This window comes from Microtus ochrogaster, chromosome 8, assembly GCF_000317375.1.
Source record: "Microtus ochrogaster isolate Prairie Vole_2 chromosome 8, MicOch1.0, whole genome shotgun sequence".
In the NCBI taxonomy this organism is placed as follows: Eukaryota; Metazoa; Chordata; class Mammalia; order Rodentia; family Cricetidae; genus Microtus; species Microtus ochrogaster.
This window is the reverse complement of record NC_022015.1, coordinates 66,813,403-66,825,479: the sequence shown is the minus strand read 5'-3', so window position 1 is coordinate 66,825,479 and position 12,077 is coordinate 66,813,403. Positions and strand designations below refer to the sequence as shown.

General features: G+C 44.8%; 1 protein-coding gene across 1 annotated transcript in view; it reads right to left on the bottom strand.

Annotated features, from left to right (window-relative positions):
* The window catches only part of Plce1 (phospholipase C epsilon 1), a 284,672-nt gene that overhangs the window by 74,185 nt on the left and 198,410 nt on the right, over window positions 1–12,077 (bottom strand). Inside the window, exons 6-8 of the mRNA XM_026781331.1 lie at window positions 6,144–6,289; window positions 1,729–1,987; window positions 26–231 (exon numbers count right to left, since the gene is read on the bottom strand). Of these exons, the coding sequence (XP_026637132.1) occupies window positions 26–231; window positions 1,729–1,987; window positions 6,144–6,289 (611 nt within the window). The remainder of the gene's footprint in view (window positions 1–25; window positions 232–1,728; window positions 1,988–6,143; window positions 6,290–12,077) is intronic.

Here is a 12,077-nt window from a genome sequence, read left to right as displayed (position 1 = left end):
GCCTCCACATCGACCGGGAACTTACTGCCACCGGGTTCTGTCCTTCAAGGAGTTCTTCCTGGAGCCAGTCCCCTCGCTGGAGCTGTCCTCCTCCTCCATCTCCAGGCTTCGACTGCAGCTCCGGATGATCTGGAAGATGCTGTTGACCGTGGACTCCTTCTCTGAATTCTTCAAGCCATTCTGCCCCACTCGTTGTAAGAAGTTGTCTTGGCCACTGTAATCAGCTACAAACTACAGGAGGAAAAGTTCAGGAATGCACTGTGGCAACCTAAAAGGTCTGATTTTAGGCTGGGAGACTTAATTATAACAGCGGTAAATAATGGCATCTGTGCTTGCTTTACTACAAGAGACTCCAAGACGAGTTTTTATTTCCTGTGTTTTCATCCCACCACGTGAAATCCCAAAACTTGCCCTTTTCTTGCTGTGACAATCTCAGCACCTCTAGGAATCTAAACTGCACTCTGAATTTATAACACAAAAGGCAATATTATCTCATGGCTCCCTCGGGACAAGGTTAGCCACTTCACAGGGAAGGGCAGCTATTTTATTCTTGCAATGGGAACTGAGGAGAGAACCACGATTAAAGAGCACCAGGACACGGAACAAGATGAAATGACCCGGCTCAAGACACACACTTAAAAAGCTGCCTTTTGGCTTTCTGGTCCATGTGTGCTGCAGGAAGACAGTAGCTTCTTGGTGGTTTTTAAGCTACTGGTGTGGCTTCATCTTGACCAGGAAGCTTCCAGAATCAGAGGGAAGACCCACTGCCCAGGCAAGAGATGCAGTGCTCCTTCTTCACCACAGGCACTGGAGGAGAGCGGAGGGTGGGAGGTTTCCTAAAGCCTTCTCATCATTTACTGGGCGTTTAATACCAGCTGCTAAAACCAAGGAAATATTAGCCAGTGGGTATCACTTGTGCCTGTTTGTGGACCTCAAGTCTTCCTGGACCAAGTGATGCCTCTGTTCTCAGGTGACGTGAAATGGGCTGAGGTTTTATGAGTCTTCACACTTCAAGTAAGAAGGAACACGTTTTGTACACACAGTGCGTGTGTGTGTGTGTGTGTGTGTGTGTGTCCACTAATGAGACTGTGAATGACCCTGGATTTGGCCTTGAGTTTTCCAAATACATAATGCCTCAACCGCCTCCCTAACACATTTTAAAAAGACTTTTATTTCACTTTTAAACAGAAGGAGGTTTCCTTATTTCTTTGAGCCTCTCTATGTCCCTTCTCAATGTCTTGATCAAAGCTTACACTGTCCTCTCCACTTCGGCAGGAGTTAAGAGCAGAAGCCACTGGTCTAGGGGGTGGGTCAGAGCCTATGTGTCTGGTTGAGGCACCCTTGCTCTTGGCATCTTCTTACATGCATGAAGAGAAGGCAACAATGGTTTTCCCAAGTACTCTACCCACTGATTTGGAAACTATTGCTCTCATTTGATTTTATTCTCTGAATCCGGATAGTTTTACCATATAGCAAATATTTACCAACTTTTAAAATTAAAACAACAAAATTCCAATGACATTTTCTTCTTTGTGTTCAACGGTGTCATATTAAATCTAAAGTAATAATATTGAGTTCCAAGTAGCTTGTATTACTTTCTGCAGAACTTTCAAGGACCTCCTCTGCCCAGGAACAACACACCAAGGATTACTCTAGACTCAGGAAGTGATTTTCTGCACTAAGGACCAGGAGGGCATTTCAGGGGGTTGCCCACTTGGAGACACTTACCTCCAGAGCTTCTTCTTGGGAGCTGTACCGTGGGCAGAGCTTCAGGAGGCTGGAGGCGCCATCAAGCACTTCACAGAGCTCCTTCAGGAACACCCCACAGAAGGGAACCACCTTACAGCCGGGGATGTGCAGAGCACGGGTCACCACCTTCTTGTACTCCAGCGAAGACTCATGCTGAGCCATGGCATCCTTCAGGCTCCTCATGGTCTCAATGTCAGACTGATCCATGAACTGCCACATCTTTAGAACTTTCCTTGACCTATTGCAAGTAAATGATATATATATGTATTTAAGCCTGAAGGGGTGACAACGTATCTTACGGTATGTAGACAGAATTCCATACAACTTCAATGTCTTTAACCTTCTTAGGGATTTTTTCCTGTGTTATTAATTGGTTTATTAAGGATTTCTGTCTTCAGTTACTTCCCAAGATGATGAGAATTATTATTTATGTAAAATAAACTACAAAGTAAGGGCTGCTTCAGAGGGTAAAGGCACTTAGTGAACAAGTCTGAAGACTTGAGTTGGGGCCCGGGATTCAAGTAAACACAGAAGGAGAAAACTAACTCCAGAAACTGTTCTCTGACCTCTGCATGCACAGTCTCCATATATGTCATACATAAAATAATAATAAAATTGCAAATTAAATAGGACAGACTCAAACAGAAATAAGGCTAATTAACAAAGCTGAAAGTCATCTGTTGACTTGAGTGTATTATCAATAGGAAAACAAGGTTGATGATACTGATGTAAAATGACTACTCTTCAAAGGATAGAAGAAAATGGCTTATTCTGTGCAAATATGAGTGAACATGACCTAGAAACACAGGTTCCAAATCCTCTGAATGATATGCCTCACTATGGAATAGGATATATGAGGTTTTATAGTCTCAGAACAAAACAAACTCATATATCAATACATATTGCTGGGAACAGCAGGTAGGTGAGGTGGACAATGTAGAGAAACCTCTTCTTCAGATTTCAAATGCTGTCTTCTGATATTCTTAGCTTTAGGGCTAGTGAAGGATAAAGATCTGTGAAACTTAGCAACACATTCCAAAAGTTTCACCTAAGAGTCACCTCAATGTTAGGGGTTGACAATAAACAAATATAAAAGAGACTAAACACAACCCAAGAGGGTGTTGACTCTTGATTAGCAATATTCTTCCTCTCCAATCAATCAACATGCTTCAGTTAGCCAAGGTCAGTCTGCTGGACCCTCAGCACAGATGTGGCTTCTTCGGAGGACTTCAGTTCACAGTAACATGGCATTCTAGACAGCTTCAATTGTCAACTTGACACAACTGAGAGGAAAATCCTCAATGACGAATTGTTTAGGTCAGATTTATCTGTGGGGATTGCCTTGTTGTTAATTGACGTAAGATGGTTCAGTCCTATCGGGCAGCACCCTTTTCTGAGCTGGTACAGTAGGAGCATAGCTGTTAGAGGACTAACCAACCACTTTCTGGTTGGATTTAAGGCCCACTCCGTGAAATGGAACCCGTACACAGTGACATCTATGAACTCACAGCAATTGTGACAACATGCACAAGGGCTATTCAAGTCCCAGGCAGACAAAGTCCCAGCATAGAGGATGGAAAGTAGACACAAAATCCCACCGATAGCTGGGGAGGTATTGGCACGTGGTAGCCGCTGAGAGAGGGGAAGTCAGTTTTCTTTAATAATGTAATCCCTGGTAGGTTGATCACATTCCAGGGCAGATCCCACTCCTAGTTGGATGATACAACTGGACTCCACGGGGGGGAGGGGTAGACAAACAGATAAAGAAGAAATCTCTAAATAGAATGTGGAGGGACGGGAACATGAGGAGAGTGGTTATTGGAGGAGTTGGTGGGAGAGAGGAACATAAGGATATATTCAAAATACACTGTATGCAATTCACAAAGAATGAAAATATTGCTTTTAGAAAAGCTAAGTATAAGACAAAGATTAACCCAGCAAGGAACATTCCTCCAAGGTTTCTGCTCCAAGTTCTTGTTTGAGTTCTTGCTCTGATTTCCTGCCATGATGGATTTATGACCTGGAAGGGTAGGTAATCCAAATTACCCCTTTCCTCCTCTGAGTTGCTTTTGCGTAGAGTGTTCTTATCACAGAAACAGAAAGAAAACCATAACACATAATTTCTGTGAATATTTCTGAGACTTTGTCCACAGAAAAGTGTGTCCTAAATGTCCCTTCTGATCTTTGAGTGCTTCGGTGGTATAAAAGAAGTCTGCTAGTTTGAATTCTTGTGAAAAACAACTTCTTACAGAATAAAGTTTGACCTTAGCTCCACCCCATTTGGGGGACCTTGCTTGAAGTATGGTTTGCATAACAACATATTAAATGGAATTTTTCTCATTTTGAAATTGCTGCTGAGATCTACAGGTAACTGCTATGGAATAATGTTCTTTTATATTGCACAGATTTGTCACTTGTATTGGTTTAATAGAATACTAATTGGACAAGAGTCAAAAAGGAAGTATACGCAGGGTGACCAGACTAGGAGAATTCTGGGTAAGAAGAAAGGCAGAGCCATAGTCGCAAGATAGATGCAGAGGAAGCAAGATGAGAATGCCTTACTGAGAAAAGTACCAAGCTATGTGGCTAAACATAGATAAGAATTATGGGTTTAGTTGTAACAGCTAGTTAATAGTAAGCCTGACAATAGGCCAAACAGTTTGTAATTACTATAATCCTCTGTGTGTTTATTTGGGACGGAACAGTTGCAGGACTGGGCAGGACAGAAACTCCATTCTACAGCTAACACCATAGCTGGCACTCTACAGAGAGGTGTCAAATCATCATGAGGGGCTCTCCAGACTGCCCTCAGTGGTGTCTTGTCTTCTGTCAGTCCCCACACACAGGAAAGCTAGATTTAAGCAGACAGTTGGATATTTCTATGGAGAGTACTGTGGCTTATATGAAAAGCATGAACTCAGTCTCAGGGGAGGGGATGTCAAGTGGACTCCTTGGACAATCATCCTGGGCAGATGATGGGGGAAGAGTCTTCTGTTTTGTGTTAATTACATTGGTTAAATAAAGAGACTGCCTTGGCCCTTTAAGAGGACAGAAAATTAGGTAGGCGGAGAAAACAGAACGGAATGCTGGGAGAAAGAAGCTGAGTCAGTGAGTCGCCATGATTCTCCTACTCCAGACAGATGCAGGTTAAGATCTCTGGTAAGCCAGCTCGTGGGCTACACACATTATTAGAAATGGGCTAGTCCAGGTGCGAGAGTTAGCCGAGAAAAGGCTAGATATAATGAACCAAGTGGTGTTTAAAAAAATACAGTTTCCGTGTAATTATTTCGGATAAAGCTAGCCGTGTGGGTGGCTGGGTGGCGGGACACAGCCCTGCCGCTCCTATTACAACAGGCAGACTATTTTTTTTTTAAACTACAGATCCCATTGTGCAACTCTTGCCTAAAGATGGGTAACTGGCTGGAGTTGCCTAATGATTAAGGGACAGATGGTTCTGACATTGCAAAGTTGATAAGGCAGTGGAGGTGTCCCTCATGAGTTCAGAGTAGACAATATGGAAGGAGCTTGGGCTATCTTGAAAAGTCTGCCTGTCGGATGAGGTGACCCTTAAACCTAGGAGAGAGGATGCCAGAATTAGACCTAAAGCCTGACACTACACTTTGACAGATATTATATTTAAATATAAAATATTCCTCACAGACTCAAGTTTAAACACTTGGGGAAGTTCCTTTTTCCTTATGGGGGTGCTATTTTAGAGGCTTTTAGAAATCTTAGAAGGAGGAGGTCTAGCTAGAAGAAGGTCACTGAGGACAGGTCCTTGGTGATAATGCCTCACCCTTGAACCTTCCCCTTTTCTCTCTGATTTCACTGTGTTCACAATGAGGGAGAGAAGCCTCTCAACTGCATGCTCCCCACACCACCATGTTCTACCCAGTCACCAGTAGCCAAGCAAGCACGTGTAGAAGACCTCGAAACCATGAGCCAAAAATAGACACTTGCTCCTTCGAGCTGTTCTCTCAGGTATTCACGACAGTGCTGAGAAAGCTGGTACACTAGGTCATCACGCAGTGGGAGGCCCTGGCACAGCAAGCAGGTGGGCAGACAGGGAGTCACTGGGAAGGAAAGTGAGAATCATCCAACCTATGTCTGTGAGGGCAGAGACAATCACAGCCAGCCAAGTAGTACTTTTAGCTCCTTCAACACCTGTTCCCCCTGCCCCGATAGCCCCCCTCCCCTTTTCTTCTCCCTCCCTACCTTCCCTCTCCTCTCTATTCCTCTCCCTTTGAGGAACCAGGGCTTTGGAGCTGGAAGAAAGTAGTGCATTTCCCCTTCGTGATTAGGTACCTTGGTAAATGTGGCTGGCTGCCCAGGGAATTAATTCAGAGATATCTAAGTAGACAGAGAAACCTGTCCAGATCGCCATACTTTCTTACCTGAGGCCGGCCAGGAACTCCATGACAGCGTTGTAGTTGCCCATGTTCCAGCAGCATTTGGCCACATGCACCAGATGTGAGAAGACCTCCCGCTTCTCCTCCATGGAGCCTGCTGTGAGGATCAGCCATGTCACCCAGGAACTCACCTGGAAGATGGTGGGGGGAGGCATTCACTGAAGACATGTCTGGGAAACTCAATAAACACTGTTTGTTTGTTTACTTTTGGATTAAAAAGAAAATCAGTTTGGGACCTGGAAAAGAAGGAAGCAGAGAGCTCTAACGTGAAAACCAGCTCCATTGCTGTTTTGATATGCCCCGGAGTGTGTGTATATATATATATATATCCATCCCCCATGGATACTCGATGGAATGTGGCTGATGGACGTGAAGATTAAATTCAGTCATTGTACTTAGCCCGTAAGTTGAAAACCCTTATCAAGCAATGAAATGTATGATATGATATCAGGGCTTGTTAGATGGCTAAGCAAGTAGAAGCACCTGCCATCAAAGTCTGACAGCCTCATTTTCATCTCTGGTGCCCACATGGTGTAAAGAGAGAATGAAAGTTCTCCAATGTTGTCTTCTGTCTCTACATGGATGGCATGGCATGAACTCTTGTGCATGTGTGCACATATATACACACACATGCATACACACACATATATGCATAAATAAATAAAAATCTTAACAGAATTAGAATGGATGGTACCAAGCAAAAAAAATACAAAAATATTTTGAACAATCTCTTAAACATACTAATTTATTATCTTCTCCAAATGACAAAACAATGAGAAGTGTAAAGACGCTTCTGCAGCAGGAGCTGCTGTTCTACGTGCTCTCATTATCCTACCTCACTTATCTCTCCCATAGTCCAGAGTTAGGGAGGCCAGCTGAAGATCCTCAGGCCGTAGGTAGCAAAGGCTTACCTTGGACTCGGGGTTGACATTTGGTGGCCTGCCCCATAAAACCCTCACCACCAAGTGAGCACACAGAAAATATCATGTTTGCTGGCTTCCAGATTACATTTTTCTACTGTGACTTGCTTTTTCTACCACAGAGTCCAGCGGATAAAACTTGGTGATTCCCATCTACACCCCCTTTATGGCATCAGTGTCTAGGTCACCTCCTCCTGCTCTGAGATTATTTTCCTATTGTTCATCCTGGTGCTTGGCCACCACTCTCCACTAAGTTGACGTGCCTTCTCCACCCTGGCCAACTCACGGGAGGGTGACCCATTGTCTGTTGTTGACGATATTAGTTGCAGATGGGTCAGCAACAGAGCTGACACCCAAGGAACAACTCTTTCTTCAGCCTGTGTGAAAATAGGCCTGAACAGAGTTCATGATGACCCAGACATCTGAGGAAATAGGAGTTCAAGGTAGAGAACACACTGCCCACACATGGAAACAATAAGAATTAATGACACTTAGTGTCGGCAGCAACCAGAGAGGGATGTCCAACGGCGGTTTTTCAGATCTAGAATCTATGGTGTGCCAGGCCCTGGGTTTGAGCCCCAGCATCGCAACCAAAACAAAAGAAATGAAATAAGACCAAGAACAAAACAAAGCAAACAAACCAAAAGAATACACGTCTCAGGAGAAATAACTTCTTAAAGACTACGGCCCTCACTTTAGTGATCTTATTTAGCTCATGAAAGGTGACAATTTCTTTACTTATTTCTTTCCTGGGGGGACCCTTCTGAGCGCTCAGTTTGGAGCTTTGCCTTTGAAGATAGAGACAGAGAGAGACAGGATTAAAGGAAACACACCAAGAACTGTACCGCAAGATCATTAAAGAAACACAATCGCCATCAAAACCCCAAGCCAAACCACAGTGTATGGATGGATGCTCAACACCTTTTTTTTTTTTTTTTTTTACCCCGCCACAGAAACAAGTAGGGCAATGGGTTAGGGCAGTGATGAGGCAGGGCTGTACTCTGGCGGTGGGTTCACTGGAGTAAGAAGCTGCTGATTTCTTTCTGAAACAGCCTGAAGTAAAACCTGTTGCTCCAATGCCCAGGTGGCTCTGAGTATGCTCTGGTAGCTCCTTGCTCCGGAGGATGCCAGCTGCATGCAAAATCAGAACAGACCTGGAATCAGTGTGTCCCGTGCTGCTCGCCTAGGAAATTCTCTGGGGGGTCTCAGAGCTCTTCTGTAGCTGCAAGCAATCCCCTGCTTGGTCTCCAAGCCTTGCTTCCCTCCTATAACCTTGGCCCTGCTGGACCAAGAAGGTATTTGCCCAACAGAGACCGGCCGTGGTTGGTGCTACTAACCAATTCTTCCTTTAGCTCAGTTTGCTTTTGGTGGACCTTAACCTAGAATGGGGAGCCAAATCAAATTTTTCTTTACAAGTAGAAATGGGGTCCTGAACACTTAAAATGGCTCTGCAGAGTCGAGTCACCCAGTTCCAGGGGCTGCCTGAGTCCTGCGGCTTTAGGGCCTTTCATACTGAAAGTCACTGTAATATTCCTGCCATGTAGTGAGTGGAAAGGGTTAACGCTCACCCAGGAGGGGCCTCCTCTCAGAGCAGCACAGACCACTACTTGTTTGTGTCTCAATCCTGATCATGCACACAGATTTATTTCCTATCAGTCAAATCATTTCCCATACACTTTCCCACATGCTAGGGAAAAAATAGCAATACTGTATTTCACATGGAAACATAATTTAAACCAACTGTTCCAAGCCTGAGTGTGAGTCCCTAGGGCCCCTAGCTGTTGAGATTATACAAGCACTGTTATCATAATCTTTCTCTGTGTGTGTGTGTTCTCTCTCTCTCTCTCTCTCTCTCTCTCTCTCTCTCTCTCTCTCTCTCTCACACACACACACACACACACCATATCAAGTTGCAAACTGCAAGGGCAAATCTTGTGATAGCATATTGTATTTATGATTTTATTGGTGCTAAGTGGTGAGAGTGTTAATAATGAAATAAGATAAATGAAAAAATAGAGACAAAACTTTTGGTGGTAGCAAATGTTGCCCACAACATAAAAGGCAGTTACACTTACCAAGCAGAGGGGAAGCGTGCTGCCAATTTAGAGAGAGTTTCAGGACATCAGTCACAAAGGAAAACATGAAATGGCTCACAGTACTCTACTATAGGGAACACCCAGAGCCCAGAGTGCAGGGGAGTTACCTGTAGGAGACTGTTTTGCCTAATTTCAGTGGTACAACATGAATGAACAGAGAATCAGATTCTGGGCCAGTTCATATATTCATAAACATGATTTATTGATAGAGTTATTTATATGTGCCTGTCTGTGTGAGTTTCTCTGTGGGTATGTGCATTGGACAGATCCCTCAGGGCTTATGCAAAAAGCACTCCCTGCTGCTAAGTCATCTCTCCAGTCCCTCAGTTTAAAAGCTTGTCCCAGAAGGCTTGGGTTTGCTCTGATGATCCTAACCCCTGAGTCATGCCTACAGCCTACAGTTTCTCTACAATTGCTCCTTTCCAGATATATCCTTCCTTCCTTCCTTCCTTCCTTCCTTCCTTCCTTCCTTCCTTCCTTCCTTCCTTCCTTCCTTCCTTCCTTCCTTCCTCCTCCTCCCTCCCTCCTCCTCCACTCTCCCTCCCTTCCTTCCTCCCTGCTCTGTCCCTTTTTGTCCCTTCCAACCTTCCTTTCCTCCTATCCTGGAGACTGACTTCAGAGCCTTTCATAAACTAGAAAAGTACTCAACCATTGGCTTACGTCCCTGGCCATTCTTTATTTTGAGACAGAATCTCAGTAACTTGTCTAAACTGTCCTTGATCTCACAATCCTTATGCCTCAACCTCCCCAGTGGGTATATATATATTTTATTTTTTTGGTTTTTTCGAGACAGGGTTTCTCTGTGGTTTTGGAGCCTGTCCTGGAACTCCCTTTGTAGACCAGGCTGGTCTCGAACTCACAGAGATCCGCCTGCCTCTGCCTCCCGAGTGCTGGGATTACAGGCGTGCGCCACCACCGCCTGGCCCCAGTGGGTATAATTATAGTTGTATGTCAACATGTGTGACATCATTTTCATCATCATCGTCATCATCCTTATCACGCCCCTTTCAGTACTTGTAGGCCTAGCCAAACTGAACATCTTGCTCTCTCTTCCCACATCAAGTGCCATATTGGCTGCATCATAGTTCAACCAGGAAGGAATGTTCTTGGAGTATTCAAATGATTTTTTACTGGTCCATTAAGTCTATGTCTTCTATACAGTCAGATCCTTCTCTTAACCCACAGACTCGTGTCCATTCTCCAGCCTCACCTCCTCTCACACCCCTATTTTTAAGAGTTAAGCCAGGCTTTTCCCATCTTGGAGACCTTGGGATGCTACACCTCCTATGGAAGGCTCCCTCATGCCCAACTTATTGGCTCATGTCTACTTATCCATTAGTAAGAACTTCTCCTAGATCTGTCATCAAGATTTTACCTCTGGAACTCATACCTCAGAAAGGTCCCTACTGACCCTTGTCCAGTTGTTGCCCCTCTAATGGGAGTCTGTGAGTAGAGAAAACATGACTGTCCACAGGCCGAGAATCTACCTTCTAGATCATTGCTTCTCTGTAAACCCAGACCTCCCAGTTCAGTGACCAGATGGTACCAAATCTATTTCCATGTCCACAAAACACCTTTTATGTGTCTTAGTCTTCCTGACTGGAGACATAAGGGGCCATTGGGTGGCAGTGGTATCTGGACAGACTTGACCTGGGATCTGAAATGTCCATTTACTGGTACACAAGACAAGAAGAGAGGATCGGGGAGGCCACTAATCTAGAACTCTTGTTCTTGTGCTCTCGGCCCCAGAAGACAGGCAAGTCCACTTTTAGGACCCTGACAAAAGCATCACTGTTTTTAAGGCATCACTGGTTTCCCTTTTGGACTACGTGTACTTGTTCTGGTGCCCACCCCACTCTGACCCCAGGGCACATGTGGTGTTGTGTCCCCATGAAGGCAGATACTGAGCCTGCTGTATTTTCAGAAAGCAAACATTTCAGCCACTAGCTCAGATCTACCCTCTGCAAGTCTGATGAGAATCAGGAAACAAGTGGATAAATAAATATCCATAAATAATGCATGCCTCCTTTGGAAAAGCAGTCTTGGTGGTTCACCTGGTACCTTCCATCCCGTTCTCTCTCTCTTTTTTTGTTTTTTGTTTTGTTTTTTGAGACAGGGTTTCTCTGTAGCTTTGGTGCCTGTCCCCGAACTAGCTCTTGTAGACCAGGCTGGCCTCGAGCTCCCAGAGATCTGCCTGCCTCTGCCTCCCGAGTGCTGGGATTAAAGGCGTGCGCCACCACCGCCCGGCCCATCCCGTTCTCTTTAACTTAACGCAGGACACTGAGGCCACAGTTGTGCTGAACTGGGCTTCTCACGGCCACACGCGTGTACGTCCAGTTTATTTCTGTTATATTTGTGTGCCTGACTTTCACATGTGTCCTGAGTTCTCAAGGACAGAGACCATCTTTCCCACATTTCCAGGACAGGGATGCTTGATGCCTCTGGCCAATAGGCAGGCCATCCAGAGTCCCAGGAGGCCATGGGTAGGGAGGATTCTCAGAGCTCAGGAATTATATGTGGGAAAAGCCTAAGTGCTTCCTATTGCTATTCCCAGGTCCAGAAAAAGGAGACAGATGAATTTTTGCCAAAAAGTTTTTGAATATGCCAGTGTAAATTTAGTCAGAAAGAAGTTGTGTTGCAATAGGTATCTGGTCACTCTGATGGCAAAAGTTGGGCTAAAATGGTGAAATGAGCAGAAGCCAGTGTAAGTCGAACACAGCTCCAGTAGTTAGATAAAGTACATACATCACCACCCTCCACAGACTGAGGCAGCCCACACAGGCACCCTTACATATGTGTCTGTACACACCCATGTCTACCCTGTTCCCTCTACATATGTGTCTGCACACACCCGTGTCTACCCTGTTCCCTCTACATATGTGTCTGCACACACCCATGTCTAC